The sequence below is a fragment of the Panicum virgatum genome, chromosome 3K (genome assembly GCF_016808335.1).
Source record: "Panicum virgatum strain AP13 chromosome 3K, P.virgatum_v5, whole genome shotgun sequence".
NCBI lineage: Eukaryota > Viridiplantae > Streptophyta > Magnoliopsida > Poales > Poaceae > Panicum > Panicum virgatum.
Genome location: NC_053138.1, coordinates 44,452,202 through 44,468,456, shown reverse-complemented (window position 1 = coordinate 44,468,456; position 16,255 = coordinate 44,452,202). Strand labels below are relative to the sequence as shown.

The 16,255-nt window shown below is 49.7% G+C and overlaps 1 protein-coding gene across 1 annotated transcript; it reads right to left on the bottom strand.

Annotated features, from left to right (window-relative positions):
- Positions 1 to 854: 854 nt before the first annotated feature.
- Positions 855 to 15,545, bottom strand: LOC120699284 (chloroplast sensor kinase, chloroplastic-like). Its single transcript, XM_039983239.1, has 10 exons — positions 14,999 to 15,545; positions 14,496 to 14,666; positions 12,837 to 13,151; positions 11,925 to 11,990; positions 11,776 to 11,844; positions 11,582 to 11,674; positions 10,822 to 11,027; positions 8,132 to 8,405; positions 1,903 to 2,171; positions 855 to 1,782 (listed from the first exon to the last, which is right to left on the bottom strand). Exons 1-9 carry the CDS (start codon positions 15,422 to 15,424, stop codon positions 1,923 to 1,925), a joined length of 1,869 nt encoding a protein of 622 aa, XP_039839173.1. The 5' UTR covers positions 15,425 to 15,545; the 3' UTR covers positions 855 to 1,782; positions 1,903 to 1,922.
- Between the last annotated feature and the right edge of the window lie 710 nt (positions 15,546 to 16,255).

The window sequence follows — 16,255 nt, the reverse complement described above, 5'->3', positions numbered from 1 at the left end:
TGATATCGTAAGATGTTGGTGATGCTTATTAGACATAGCTAGAAGGATGTCAAAGGCCTGCTTGCGCCAGGGCATAGTTGAACGGACACTACGAATCAGGGTATCAGGATATGGACTCGCTGCTGCCGTCGCTCTCCTAGTTGCTTCCACTCCCGCGACGCAGCCTCTCCCATGAATGTGGCTCTGAAGCGGTTCGATGGTGTGGAGAACCGCTGGCGCTGCCGCCTTTCTGTCCGCTCGGATGGACGCTGGTTTCTCTCCATCGATATCTCCCTCTCAACGAAACGAGGCGCAACCCTCTTATGGCATGGTTGAGAGAAAGTTGGATGTTCACAGACATAGATCTCATATCAACTAATATTCCATTCCCGAGTGACATGCTCTTTTGCTGCCCCTTTGTGAACCAATATATCACCAGACCCTTCATAAAGAATTAGACAATAGTTCTTAGGTGCTAAAGATATATCTTCCTCAACATGATGTTATAACTTTAATTTACCGAGTTCAGTTCAAGATAGACAGGATTGCATATGAGCTGGTCTCTATTTGGGCGTGGGTAGGGCCAGGCTCGAATATGCCCAAGACAGAATAATTAAAATTAATTACTCCATTACTTTACAATTTGTGCCGTAGAGCTCACATCCGGGATTAAAAAACCCTGCGCCTGTCTACCAAAGATCTTGGGGGCTATATGTTGGACGGTCCAGGTAACTTCTATCGGGATACCAAGGAGTACTCGAATATTGTAGTTCCTTAGAGCACCAAAGAATGTCACACTTAGGAGGGATTCTATTGTGGAGAATATCTAATGGCATTTTGTTTGGTGCATGTAACTGAATATAGAATCCACATACTTCAACTAGAACTGGAATTCCTATATATATATATATATATAAAACTAGAACTGGACTCTTATCCCTTTCTTATACTGAACATACAACATTTTCCAATCTGCTCGATCAAAAACTCCCAAACATGTGCGAAAGGTCAATTGGGCAAGCCGCAAGCCTCCCCGCAGGGGGGGTGTAAACATGTCATAGTAGACAAGTTAATGCGACCAGCAAGAGTCCGAAACACGCACACACAAAAGTAGAGAAATCTGGGAAAAAAAAATTACACACTGACCAACATGTACATCTCCCCAAGCAACGGAACATCACCAAGCGATTGCAGTGCAGAAGTTATGCACTCTATGTTCCGACATATTCTCTTGTAAGCATCAGAATGTCGATGAATCATTACTTAGTACCATGTTTCCCAAGCCCTCTTGGCACCGTATGATGTACTTATCAACGTAGTATTGAACTTGTGGGACTTGAAAGACCTTTGCCTGCCCTGAATCTTAGCACAGAATATTCTGTTGAGTCTTTATGCAAAATATCAATTCTCCAACACATATACTCCACCTTGATCATGTCTTCTTTCACACCAGATATTTTGCCAACCTCCTTATTGTACAATATCAGATATACTCCACCTTGTTGGAATATTAAGATCCAAGTTTTGCCCGCCTCATGAACATCGTACTGGATGGTGTGGTGAACTGGTGATGACTTGTTCACATCGAAATATCTCCGGACAGGTACGCGGAAGCGAAATCTTCAAGTCCCCTAAAGTCTTCTATCCACTGGATGGATCTGGCGGTGAAGCAGTGAAGCCTGAGCCACACTCGATAATATCTAAAGTTCACAAACAACGTGGGCTGAGCCACTGTTGACTGTCAACAACATATTCACAGAAGATAAGGCACAATAATACAACACCAGCATCATATCAAGCGACCTGTAATTTTGCAAGTTTGAACATATGAGATGTTATGGCACAATAAGATTTTGGTAGGAAAAATCATAGATTTCAAAACATCAAAACTTCAATGGAAACTGCATGGTCTTCTAAGCATACCTAAGTTCCTGAAATTTAAATTACGCTTCTTCAGTAATATTAGCTACTTCTATCTGAAAAGATGGTAACCATATCTCAATACGACTCCCTCCAGTGCCTATAACTGCATCAGGCCTTCGAGGTGATATCACACGCAAAACACATCCATAATTCTCAAGTATCTCACGCGCAACAGTTAATCCTGCAATGAAGTTCCACGTCATGTTATCTTCAAGCATATCATCCGCAAGAAGGTCTGATCCAAATGGGGCCAGGGAGCGCATCTGAGTCTGCAAGGGACAAATAAAAAGAATTAGGAAAATTAATCAACTTCACCAAGGAACCAGACATACTGTGAAATGTGAAGGTCATTACGTAGTTTGAAATTGAAGCAATACAATTTTCACTGTGATTCACAGTTTAATCAAAGTAGCGTTACCAGTGTCAGGCAAGCATGCATGCGAGAAAGATGCAGAGGAAGCAGAAACAGCATAAGCAGTGATTCCAGCGATAGTACAATGATTAATTATCACACTGAAGCTTTCCTTAACTAAGATATCAAATTGTTGCTTTCCTTTTCTGCAAATATTATGGGGTCCTTACTTACGAGTCAAAGCATGTAAAGGAATTAGAAAGCCTCTCTTATGTATCTATCCTCTAGGGTCATCGCTCACTTGGACAGCAGCACTCTTCCAATTCCATGCGCACCCTCCTATTGTAGTGCTGCACTTCTACAAGTTGTTATATATTTACTTATGTGAACATGATTTCCAACTAATGGACATAGTCGCTGTAACTGTTGTACGTAATTAAATATGACTCAACTCCGTTACGTTTGCACATGAAACTACAGATTTCCACATGCTAAGTTAAAAACAGTACAGATTCACCTAAAATTGAAACCAACACTCCTTTGCTAAGCAAGGAATTTCATATTAGATGGCACACTCTGTATTGATAAATCAAATGACTAACTATGCCACACAACATAAGTCAGCCAGTTGCTAGAAGTTTAGAACATGTTTTTTATAAGTTTAGAACAGGCAGACTAATGCTGTAGTAGTATCGGACTGACAATCAAGCGGGTGAATTGTTTCTTTACGAGTTTTAGGTTTACAAAGGAAAAACAAATTGTACTACTGCTAATTCAACCCTATCAGTTGGTGTATATGTGAGCCCATGTATAGAGGCCCATCTATAGGAATTATATATCCGACCCTTCTAGGGTTTGGAGGAATACAAGCCATTATTCTCTCCTATTCTCTATCTTACATGGTATCAGCCTAGATCATGGCCGCCGCTGCCGCCACCATGGCCGGCCGGCCGCCGGCCTTCTCCTCCTTCCCTCCCCTCCCCTCCTACCTTCCTCTTGCTGGCGCCCCTGGCGCACCACGCGTCCCTGCTTCTGGCGCCCCTGGTGTCGCCGCCGCGCTGGTCGCCCAGGCTGGCCCTGGCGCGGGCGCGGGCGCAGGCTGGGCTGCCGGCGCCGCCGCCGCGGGCCCCCTGCAGGGGCGGCAGCTGCGCCCCCTTAGCCCGCGGGACTGCAGTCCAGCAGCGCCGCCGCGCCCTTCTGCACCAGCGCGCCCACTTCCTCTGGTTAGGGCGTCGCCGCCGCGTGGATCTCCTCTGGTGGACCCGCCCTGGCTGCGCCCCTGGCACCTGCCGTGCCCCTGCCGCTTTGGCCGCCCAGGCCGCCCGCCGCCGCGCCCCCTAGAGCGCCGCCCGTGGCCGCGGCCCTGCCCAGGCAGCCTGGCGCCGAGGCCGGCCGCCGCCACGCCCCCTGCAACGCCCTGGCCCGAGGCTGCCGCCGCTGCCGCCTATGAGCGCGCACAGGAGGTGCTGCGGGACCTCGAGGCCAAGCTCATCCAGGCCGCGCGTACGCACGCCGTGCAGGCCGTCGCGCCTGCCGCGTAGGACGCCGCCGCGCCCACCGCGCGGGCGCAGGCCGTCGCGCCCGCCGCGCATGCCGCGCGGGCCGCCGCCTCCCTCGCCGCCGCGCACACCGTGCAGTCCGCCACCGGCGTCCCCCCTGTTGCCGCCGGCCTCTTTTCTGCAGGCGCGCAGGCCCTGGGCGCGGCCTCCTGCGCCGCCGCCGCGCACCTGTAGCCGCGCCTTCCTTCCCTGGGCGCGTCGCCGCTGCGGGGCGGCCTACTCCCCTCCTACGGGCTGGGCATGCCCCCCGCGGATGCGCCACACGCTGCCGCAACATGGGCCACTGCCATCACCGCCGCGAGCGTCGCGGGCGTGCCGGCACAGGTCGTCCCCGCCGCAGCTCCGCCGGCTCTGGGTGCGCCGGCCATGGGCGCTTCTCCCCTCGCGGCCGCGGCTCCTCCCTGGGCCGAGCGGGGGTGGTGGCGGCCGCCGTGGTCGCCGTCGGCGGAGGGGGCGTGGTCGTCGGACCGCACCTACATCTCCCCATGCTCCTGCCGGTGTGCCCTGGCCATCCTACCGCGACCCATGGTCAGGGCACCTCCCGATGTGGCCGGTTCCGGCCCCAGGGGGTCCTCGTCCTCCGGCCCAGCCAGCGGCCATGTTCGCTGGCACCGCTCCTACGTTCCCACCGCCCTGGATTCCACCGGCACAGGCATTCAGTACCATGGGGTTGACACCGCCAGTCAGCCCCGACTGGATTGCCGACTCGGGCGCCTCGTTCCACACCACATCTCATGCTGGCATCCTTTCTTCCGTCCGACCCCCCCATCCCTCTTGTCCTTCCTCTATCATGGTCGGCAATGGCTCTTGTCTTCCGGTCACCTCTGTGGGTACCGCTTCCGGTCCTTTCCGTCTCCCTAATGTGCTTGTTGCTCCCAACATTGTTCACAATCTTCTTTTCATTCGCCAATTCACCACTGATAATTCCTGTTCTGTCGATTTTGACCCCTCTGGACTTACTGTGAAGGATTTGGCTTCCCACCGTCCTCTTCTCCGATGTGACAGCACGGGGCCCCTTTACACCCTCCGTTTTCCTACTCCCGCATCTCCACCTCCAGCTCCTTCGTCTCCTTTGTCCGCTGCTTTCGCCACGACTCCTTCCACCACCTGGCACCGCCGGCTTGGTCACCCCGGCCTTGACGCTTTGGTTCAGCTTAGTCGTAGTGCACACATTCCTTGCACTAGGGCTCCTGCTGAGCATCTTTGCCACGCGTGCCAGTTGGGTCGCCATGTTCGCCTTCTTTTTTCCTCTTCTTCTTTGCATGCGATGCATGCCTTTGATCTTGTTCACTGTGACCTGTGGACTTCTCCCGTTCTCAACCTTTCTGGCTTTCCTTTGCGCGCCAAGTCTAAGACCTTCCCCACATTCCTCCACTTCTTTGTCTGGGTGTCCACTCAGTTCGGCCTCACAATTAAGGCCGTCCAGTGTGACAACGGGCGTGAGTTCGATAACTCCACCTCCCATTCCTTCTTCCTCTCTCGGGGTGTTCAGCTGCGTATGTCTTATCCGTATACCTCTCCTCAGAACAGCAAGGCTGAGCGGATGATTCGCACGACGAACGACGTCGTGCGCACCCTTCTGATCCAGGCCTCTCTGCCCCCGCGCTTCTGGGCTGAGAGCCTCCACACCGCCACCTACTTGCTCAACCGTCTTCCGACCACTGCTTCTCCTGCTCCCACTCCACACCATGCTCTTTTCGGCACCCCTCCTCGCTACGACCACCTTCAGGCCTTCGGGTGTGCATGTTACCCTAACACCTCCGCCACCGCTTCTCACAAGCTGGCGCCCCACTCAACTCGGTGTGTGTTCCTTGGGTACTCCGCTGACCACAAGGGGTACCGATACTTTGACCTCACCTCTCGCCGCGTCCTGATCTCCCGACACGTCGTCTTTGACGAGTCGGATTTCACCTACTCTACCTCCTCCACACCTTCTCCTGACCCCGAGCCGGAGTTCCTTTTTCCAACTGACCCGGTGGTTCCGCCACCGTTACCTCTCTGTCCTTTCCCTGCAGGTTTTCTCGGCACACCGGCACCGCTTCCGGTGATCCCTGCTGCGCCGAGCGCGGCCCCGGTGCCTTCCCCTGCACCTGCGCGGTATGCTGAGCCGGTGCAGGTGTACCAGTGTCGTTCGGCGCTGACACCGGCGCCGCCGCGGTACGCTCAGCTGGTGCAGGTGTACCGGCGTCGTTCGGCGCCGGCAGCGGCGCCGCCTCCGACTCCGGAGGCTCCTGCGGCGCCTACACCGGAGCCATCGCCGCCGCCGCCCCCGCCGACTCGCTCTCGAGTCGAGCCGGCGGTGTACCACCCGCATGTCATCCATCGGGATCCTCGGCATATCCATCCCATGGTGACTCGGCGGATAGCGTCTCAGGCCGCGACTCTCTCCGCCACCGAGGGCGAGTCGCGGGTCTCTCCGGTACCCTCCTCTATCCGTGACGCCCTGGCGGATCCTCATTGGCGTCGCGCGATGGAAGAGGAGTACGCGGCTCTCCTTGCCAACCAGACATGGGACCTCGTGCCGCGTCCGTCTGGTTGCAATGTGGTCACCGGCAAGTGGATCTGGATGCATAAGCGTCGGGCTGATGGCACACTGGAGCGCTACAAGGCTCGCTGGGTTCTCCGGGGGTTCACCCAGCGGCCTGGTGTGGACTACGATGAGACCTGATGAGACCTTCAGTCCAGTGGTGAAGCCTGCTACTGTGCGCACGGTCCTCTCGCTCACACTCTCTCGCTCCTGGCCTGTGCACCAGCTGGATGTGAAGAATGCCTTTCTTCATGGCACTCCGTCAGAGACAGTGTACTGCTCTCAGCCAGCGGGATTTGTGGACTCGAGTCGTCCGGATATGGTCTGCCGGCTCAACAAGTCCCTCTATGGTCTGAAGCAGGCTCCTCGGGCTTGGTACTCTCGGTTCGCCACGTTCTTGCTGACTTTGGGATTCATCGAGGCCAAAGTTGACACTTCTCTGTTCATCTACCGCCGTGAGGATGAGACTGCCTACCTGCTGCTCTATGTCGATGATATTGTACTCACCGCCTCCAGTCAGCAGTTGCTTGAGCTCGTCATCTCCTCTTTGCAGCAGGAGTTTGCTATAAAGGATCTTGGTCAGCTCCACCACTTCTTGGGCGTTACTGTTGAGACTCGCCCGCCTGGCCTGTTCCTTCACCAGCGGCAGTATGCACTCGACATTCTGGAGCGGGCTGGGATGACTGATTGCAAGTCATGCTCCACTCCTATCGATACTCAGGCGAAGCTGTCTGCTGATCTGGGTGATCCCGTGGCTGATCCTACTGCCTACTGGAGCCTTGTCGGTGCCTTGTAGTACCTGACCTTCACCCGGCCGGATCTCACCTATGCCGTTCAGCAGGTCTGTCTTCACATGCATGATCCCCGAAGTCTCACCTTGCTGCACTGAACCGTCTCCTCCGCTACGTCCGTGGCACCGTTGGCTTCGGCTTGGTTCTTCACCGCTCTCCCACCTCTGAGCTCGTGGTCTACACCGACGCTGACTGGGCTGGCTGCCCGGACACTCGGCGCTCCACTTCCGGCTACGCCGTCTTTTTGGGCGGCAACCTTGTCTCCTTGTCGTCCAAGCGGCAGCCGGTTGTCTCCCGCTCCAGTGCTGAGGCGGAGTACTGGGCTGTCGCTAACGGCGTGGCGGAGGCGTCCTGACTCCGACAGCTCTTGGCGGAGCTCCACAGCCCGCTCGCCAAGAGCACGCTCGTCTACTGCGACAACGTCAGCGCCGTGTACTTCTTCACCAACCCCGTTCAGCATCAGCGGACAAAGCACGTGGAGATTGACCTGCACTTCGTGCGCGACAGGGTCGCCGTCGGCGATGTTCGGATACTCCATGTCCCGACCAACTCCCAGTTTGCCGACATCTTCACCAAGGGACTGCCCTCTTCGACCTTCTCGGAATTTCGCTCCAGTCTCAATGTAGCAGGTGGCTAGTTGTGGCTGCGGGGGGGGGGGGGGGGGGTATTTGCTATTTATACTTTCTTCTTGTCCAGTCTTGAACACCGCTGCGATGGTAGTTCAGACTGCGGGGAGGTGTTGGCTTTCTTATTGTCCAGTCTTGAACACCGCTGCGCCGGTAGTTCAGACTGCGGGGGGGGGGGGGGGGGGGGGGGGGGGGAGGGGGGGAGGTGGTGTTGGTGTATATGTGAGCCCATGTATAGAGGCCCATATATAGGAACTATATATCCCACCCTTCTAGGGTTTTGAGGAATACAAGCCATTATTCTCTCCTATTCTCTATCTTACACTATCAAATCAAACGGTGAAAGTTCATGGAAAATTTGCATCTTCTCTTACCATGTATTGCATGTCAGGCCCATCATCATCAATGACCACGAGAGTACCTCCTGCAGGTGCTTCACCTGCATATATTTGAACTCTTCCACCATGCTGTGTCCGTAGAAGAGCTCCCTCTATCAGATTACTCAAGGCTTGTCTTAAAGCAGATTCCTCAACAGCAACATGAAGTGGATTTGAAATTCCAGTTATATCTAATGTGCGTTGCTGCTTATAAGCAAGTGGTAATGCTCCTGCAACTAAGTCTTTCAGCACATCGCAGAGGTCACATGGTCTGCTTGACAACAAAAAGATAATAATAACTGACACATGATATAACATTGAACTCAGATAAAGCATCTTGGAATTTCAGGTGTCAACAAGCAAATTTTAGGTGCAAACAGAGAGAAAGAGGAAATGTAGAAAATATAATATTAGCCTTACGCCCAAATAAAAGCATTTTATGCAAAGCAACCATGCAGAGGGAAGTGTAATACCATGAAAATTGGTGGGACGATTGCATACTTTTTCAATTTATTTTTCTCCAAACGACAAAGTTGAAGCACACAATTCATTACCCTATCATTTAAGATTCATGAAGGAAAAAATACTAAACCTTAGGTTCCATTTGGAAGAAGAGAACTATCCTGCAAAATTGTAATATAGTGATCCTATAACTGTATGTGTGCGCCAAAGGGCCTCTACCTGAGATGGTTAGAGGAACCCAGCGGCACTCCTCAGGTCCTGGGTTCGACTCCCCGTGGGAGCGAATTTCAGGCTGAGGTTAAAAAAATCCCCTCGCTGGCCCTGTGTGCCAAAGCACTGGTTGTGAGCCGGCCCCAGGTCGGCCTGAGGACCCTTACATGGCCCAGGCAGGTAGTCCCCAGGGGTTACGTCTCCCAGTGTCAGGGCGGGGCCAGGGTTTGGGGATTTTCTCGGTCGGGGAAGCCGAGTCTTCTCTTAGATAATACCGGTGGGGCGGTCTTTCCCCACCCGGCCGAGTTTTTTTTATAACTGTATGTGTGCATGCCCAGGCCCCAATTCCAAATTTACATCAAGTCCATCTGATTCCATACTGCAGCACATTAACCCCACCAAAAAATATACTCAACCATTAACAAGCCTACGCAAACTTCCGAAGCCTAAATTTTTACTCAGCTGTATGTCTTACATCGCCACCTAAAAACTTAGCATGTGCCATGGCCTGATTAGCGGGTCCTATTAGCAGCAACCCGCGTGACTGGGAGGCGAGACATAGAAGGCCCACGACGTGCTCGCCTCCTCCTTCGCCCACCCGCCCGCCCACTGCTGTGCTGCCGGCCTTCAACCCGGTCTTCTTCTTGCCCCCGAGGCCGGCCACCGCCCACCGGGTGTCCAGCCCAGCCGGCCGGCGGCTACCGCGCTGCCTTGTCTCCACCGCCGGCCCGCCACCACCGACAGGCCGCCTCCGCCCCTGACCTCCCCTTCTATAGCCGCTGGCCATGGAAGCCCTAAAACTGCCACCTCGACCACCACCCCGGCCGGCAGCGACCTCGCCGCCGGCCGCTCCCCCCACCTCCCACCCCTCGCCGGTCCCCCCACCGCCCACCTCCCACCCCATCGCGAGGAGGAAGAACAGTACCCGGGCCCACTTGCAAGGAGAGAACGCGGACCTTGTGCGACACCTTCACTCACATCCGCGCGCGTGACTCTGAACATTTGCGCTGCTTAGCTCCTTCCATGCATCTTATCCCTACCTCCTCCAGTCCCACATCTCTAGCTCTCCCAAAGTTTCTTGCCTTTTCAACTATTTAACTCGGTCCATTGTTCTGGAGCTAGTCTGAGCGTTGATCTAACTTTTGGTGATTTCTTTAGGCATCAGTTGGTTACTGGATGTGAATTGGAACCTGTGCCTTCGTTCAAGGCAATGTTTTCTTAATGTCTATTGGTTGGCCTTGATTCAGCAGTGTCTAAGTATGCCATTGATTGTGCTGGAAAGTGATCAGCCAAGAGATCATCAGGAGGGGCTGGGTGGACTCGTATTGCTGACCTGGTAAAAAGAAAATTGCCATTAATGTGGCAGTGGAGAGTTGGGATCTTCGTTTTGCTGGTTGTCTGGTCAACCATGCACAGTGATTACCTCACATTTGTGTGCATAACCACTGACAGCAAATAGTAGCTTATTATTTCGACCTATTTGAACCACTTACAAGTTTGTAAGAAAACATAGTAGTTCCACCGATTACAAATGTAAGTCCATCTAGGTTTATCCTAAGTCAACATTTTTTGAACTTTTAACATCACAACGTCTTATTAGATTGACGACACAAGATTGACACCACTAGATTCATCATAAGAAACACTTTCATGATACATAACTTTTCGCTTTTGAGAAAATAATACATAACTTTTCATTTAAGATAATATATTTTATAGATATTGCTAATCAAATAAAAAAAATTTGGCTTGGGACAAACCTAGATGGACTTGCATTGTCATAGGAGGAAGTAGCATACAAAAAGACCTACATGTACTAACCTCAGTGGCTGTGCAATTTTTTCTAAAATTATAGATTCGATAATGGGAAAGGAGCATGATGCATTGAATGCAGGTTTGTAATCTGCATCGGTCATTACTACCATTTTAATATGAACAATATAATAAAAATGAAAGTTAAAACAGAATCAAAGGCTCAGAAACAACTTGCAGGATACAACGAAAAAAAGTATTACCTAGCATCTTGATGTTCAAGAGGTGCCAACAATAGAGGTGGCATAGGCATCACCATGTCGTCCTCATCAGAATTCAGTGCCAACACTGGATCTACCTCTTGTGAATCATTGCAATGTACTGATCCATAATCTGATAAAGCTCTTGAAGGATGTGGTGACCCCTGAATTTTCTTTGAAGTCTCCTCACTGCTTCTGACTATGTTTGCCTATTCAGATGAAATATGATACTTTAGGTGAGTAGGCGATTTATGAGACAAGGAATCTATGATACTGTAACACCCAAGGAAAATCAAAGAAATATCCTTTGACCGGACGCCTTGAAGAGAGGTCAAAAGTTGACTTTTGACCTTAGTTCGGATTGATGAATAGAAACCATAGACGCGTAGAGCTAGCTGAGGCGAATCCATTTTACTACCCATATGCTTCATTCAAGCATTGCATGAACACATGACAAGTGGATGAAGTTTGGCTCAGTTTGAAAAAAAAATATAAGGTACCTAACCTTTGACTACCGTGTCAAGACAGACTACTGGAGAGATGCTGTCTTTTGATCTGTCCTTAATGTGAGGTGGAGGGAATACGACACAGAAACATCTAGCTCCATTATTGGGGATTCTCTTACATTGTACTTGCCAGTTTGTAGATTAGAATTCCAACTCAAAGGAAAAAGGAGAATTAAAACAAAAGTAAAGAAACAAAGAAAAATACATAAGCAGAACCACAAGATTTTGCTAGTAAAAAAATAAACTTTAGACATCACCTTAGTCAGATACACAGCATCTTGAATTTGTTGCAGAGCATCTTTCAAGTGATCACCTTGGATGAGAATATCTTCAATAATATCATAAGGAATCTATAAAGCAAGAAAATATTAGACTAAGCAGAAAAATACATGTGACGAGCTAAAAATGCCTTTTGTAAGAAGAAACAACTTAAAGAAAATCATTTAGAGACCTCAGTTCTCTTCATATGAACAGATAACATCTTTGCAAGAGCTCGTATATTAGAGAGGGGGCCTCGAATCTGCAAATGATTTTTCTTTCAAGGATAAATATATATATGTAAACTTTTCTATCAATATTTTTTTAGGATATGTAACTTACCTGTTCTACTAAGCCACTCATTCTGATATTGTTTTGCCAGGAAGTTTGTTGAAGCAGATATGCTTTCTGCAGAGGATGGTGAGAATATGTAAGAAAAAAGAATTCTTTTCACACTTGAGGATATGAAGAAAAGCAATCAAGATCTGAAATTGCCATCGATAGCTCAGTTTTATCAATAGCAAATCTGATGAAAACATGATTTACATGAATAGAAAATAGACATCTGATATATGTCCATGATATAAAGAAGGTGATATAAACATGATTTATCAACGTTCAAGCTCCATGATATAAATGGAATTATTCCCAAACTGTCTACTGCAGAGCGCAGCCTCCCTGGATGCAGATCATTGTCCTCTCATCTTGGGGCTGCATGACCATTTGCCAGGGAAGGGAAGGTTCCACTTCGAATCCTTTTGGCCTCAGTTGGATGGATTCCAGGATGTGGTCGCCCAGGCCTGGGGTTCAGTGGAAATACGATTCTGCCCGTTAGAAACTCTGTCACTGAAGTTTAAATCCCTGACCCGAGCACTACAAAGCTGGAGCCAGAAGCGCATTGGACAAATTAGAAGTCAGTTTGCCCTCGCCAAGGAAATCATTCACCAACTCGAAATTGCACAAGACAGCTCTCTGACTGGGAATTATGGTTGCTGCATTCTCTGAAGAAACACTCTCTGGCCCTTAGCTCGCTGCAAAAAACAATCACTCGGACCAGATCGAGGATTGGGTGGCTAAAAGATGGAGATGCTAATACTGCACTCTTTCATATGATTTTGAGAAATATATCTAATCCTATCTCTAACCCTACCCCTAACAGAACTGGACGAATAGGCCCTCAGTCCAGCCGACTGCTCATGATAGTATCACTAGTGGTAATGGTTAAATATTATCTGACAAAAATGAATAAAGTACCTGATCCATAACATAAGCCATTGCCAAAGTTCGAGAAATCATAAGAGCGGTATTCTTCCATTCATTAACAAGCTGACAATAACTATTTGACTGACCACCAGAAGTTTGAACATCCCATGCTTTAAATTTAGTATGTGCAGTTATCTCAGGTGACTTCTCCATGAATGCACTTGATGGTAACTGAATATCAGCAGCATGAGAATTAATGGCACGCCCACCATGTAGTTCTGGAAGCTCTGCAACAAGGAAGCCAACAACAAAGGGATGTTTCACCATTGGAAGAACTATAGCTCCAAATTCTGTTATGACTTCCATCTGCAGTATATGTGTGACACAATTACGATGATAATATGATGAGTAGAAACAAGGGCACCTACTAACAATGGTTTCTATAACTGGATGGGTAAGCAAAACAGCGTCAAGGTAGGTTCATAGGGTCAATTGGTGGCTTAGGGGAATGTGCAGTGTGTCTCATCAAAGCTAGAAAATCTGATTTTTATGAATTAAGAAGGGCAATAATTAATGACCTACTATGGGCGTGTTTGGAGAACTAGCTTTTGGCTATTTGGGCTAGAGCTATTTAGCCCAAGAAAATAGCCCTCCAATAAAATGGCCCTTCACATATTTGGATCCAAAGGCTATTTGGCCTTTAATGCTCTTTCCCAATCATTTGGCTGCCACTTTTTTAGGAGAGAGAGTGAGAGAATCAGTGGTGCCCACCTGAAATAGCCCAAACAATCACCCCTAGGGTGGGATAGTTTTTTGAGGTGCAAGAACTAGCCCTCATGTTTGGGAATTTTGGGCTGTTTTAGGCTAAAAAGGGGTGGGCTAGAAATAATCCCTGGGATCCAAACATGCCTATGAAAGGTATTGATATATTATAGAGGAAAAGCCCCAGAACCCAAGTTTCTATTTTATTCACTTACCGACATTTGTCGCTTTTTGTTTATTGTGCTAAACTCCCAATGAATATTTTTCTCATTTGCTCTTCACCATTGTGAATCTATATCAATAGGTTAAAAACAGATTTCTAAGCATCCGATCTCTGGGCACTCTAAACATAGATCCAAAGCAATGGCTAAGAATTTAATATGGTTGGTGGGGGTTTTACATGAAGATACAAATTTTCAATGAAATAAAATGAGATTGCATAGCTAAATAAAAGGATGATAGTTAAATTGGAAGAAACAAAAAATTGTGCCTACTCTGGAATTGTCCAACAAAAATATGTGCAACTGAACATTACAAATCCGTCTAAACTTAGTTGATAGGGCCGGTTTTAGACCGAACCACACTAAGCCAATACTTGTTGAAATGGAAGGCAGGTAGCAGGTAAAAAATAATATGTAATAATACCATAAGATGTTATGCTACATAAAAATAATACTTAATAATTTCTATATGAACCACCAGCTGAAACAGTGAACTACACTGTTTAACTTTTTACACCTTGGATATAAGAAGCAAACATCAAAGGAGAGCTAGTATAAATGGTTTGTTTGGGGTTTTGGACCCATTGCCTGTCCACTAAAGGGAAACGGCAACATCTCAAACCAGAGCTGTGCTGCTGCGAGTCGCGATTACAAGTAATTGAACCAGCAAACTGGTGATGTAGTTAAAACTATGATACTATTACATGAAAGACAATGGACCAAGTACCTGTTGTTTTACTAGGAAAGCTTCTGCCGCTCTTAGTCCAGCTGATATAGAAAAATTACCAACTAGGACAATGGCATCTCTTTCAGGAGCATTATTAATTCCAGGATATAAAGCAACTCGGCGTAGTTCCAGCTGATCCATAATATAACTGCCAGCAGGTCTCACATATACCTTTATAGTACGTGACACAGATAAATATTAATCATTTTCAGAAAAAGAAATAAACTAGATCAAATATTAATCATGGGTGCTTAAACAAGCTCAGGGATAGCCCGACATAGCCAAAGGTGACATTTTTCAGAATCAACTGGAAATTAACAATTTCAGTTATGGTTTTACCTATTAACCAATCCACAACAATTCAATTAGCAGTCCAAAGTCAAATTTGGCATTCATTACAGGTCGTTCATTAAATAGGCTCCAGTAGTTGGCAGCCAATGTTGTGTAAACTGCACGCATATCTTTTGAATTACGAGTTAAATTGCGCACAAGTCGGGGCTTACAGAGAGTACAGCATCGCGTGACACGACCGCTCGGAACATCTCGAGCTGCTCCGCGCAGAGCCGTCGGAAGTCCGAGCTCGGTGCCGCCACGCCGCCGTCCTCGCCGCGCGGCGCCTCCCCGGACTCCCCAAGCCGCATGCGCCTGAACCGCACGGGCGACGCGTTCGAAGCCCGGCGGATGGCGGCCGCCACTGCCGCCGCCGACGCGGGGCCCAGGTCCTCATCCTCCTCGCCGCACTCCGCCTCCCCTGGCCTTTCTTCCTCCGGGGGTGACGCGACGTGCCGCAGAGGTGAGTGGGCGCAGGCGCGGCGAGCAAGCAGCCCGCGTGGGAGGGCGATGAGGGTCGGGCAGGAAACGAACGGTTTGGGGTGGCGGGAAGCCGGGGGGCACGGGCGGCGAAGGTGGAGTGGGGCGTTAAGGATCATGGTCGGCCGGCCGGCCGGCGGCGGTTTGGAGGGAGCGCCACTGCTGAAGTTTAGCTTCGGCTCACAGCTTGTAGTGTGGCTGACTGGCTGTGGGGAGTCATGTGGTCTTCGCGGACGCACGCCGGCGGGGCATTATCCTTACTTACTGTTAGTGAAGTACTAAAATAAATCATTACGTTGAAACAGAAAGCTTCTTTTGTTAGCCAATTAATTTCTCATACGTGTATTTAATAAAAATAATTGAATTCATGCCATTATAATTTTTCAAATTCAATGATCTACCATTACAATTTACCTACATATTTCAAACCGTGTCATTACAATTTTGCATCTCTTCCAAATATATCACTACATAACTCTTCGATGTGTTTCTTCTAAGAATTTATGCACCAAAATATCCTAGTCTTCTTCCTCCTCTCCTCTCCTCTCCTCTCATCTCATCTCATCTCATCTCTCCTTCCTGCCTCCCTCTCCATGGCGCAGGCAGATCCACCGCCATCCCATGGCCGACCCGCAACCCTAGGCCGCTTGGTGATGGATGTCGCTTCCTCGGCTGTTGCTCTCGTCGATGCGCCTCTCTCACGCGCGGAGACACGACGCCGCTGTCCGCCGATGCCCTTCTCCCGATGGACGTCGTCCCGTCCTCTGCTCGCCCCGGCGGCCGCGTCGTTGCCCCCGCACCTCCTGCAGCGGCATAGGTGGAGGGCAGAGCGGCGACGCGCACCGGGGAGGGGAGGAGGGCGCTACCGGTGAGCGATGGTGGGGGCTCGCGGGGTCCGATGACGGCGAGCACGGATGGCGCTATCCTAGCCCTGCCGTGGCCAAAGGCGA

What these genes read in the sequence shown, in the direction of transcription:
- LOC120699284 (XM_039983239.1), bottom strand. Translation starts at nt 15,424, where the DNA reads ATGATCCTTAACGCCCCACTCCACCTTCGCCGCCCGTGCCCCCCGGCT. An exon ending in TTCATATGAAGAGAACTGAG is followed by an intron (nt 11,675 to 11,775) that starts GTCTCTAAATGA and finishes CTTGCTTTATAG; the next exon opens with ATTCCTTATGATATTATTGA. An exon ending in GGCCTGACATGCAATACATG is followed by an intron (nt 2,172 to 8,131) that starts GTAAGAGAAGAT and finishes TGTCCCTTGCAG; the next exon opens with ACTCAGATGCGCTCCCTGGC.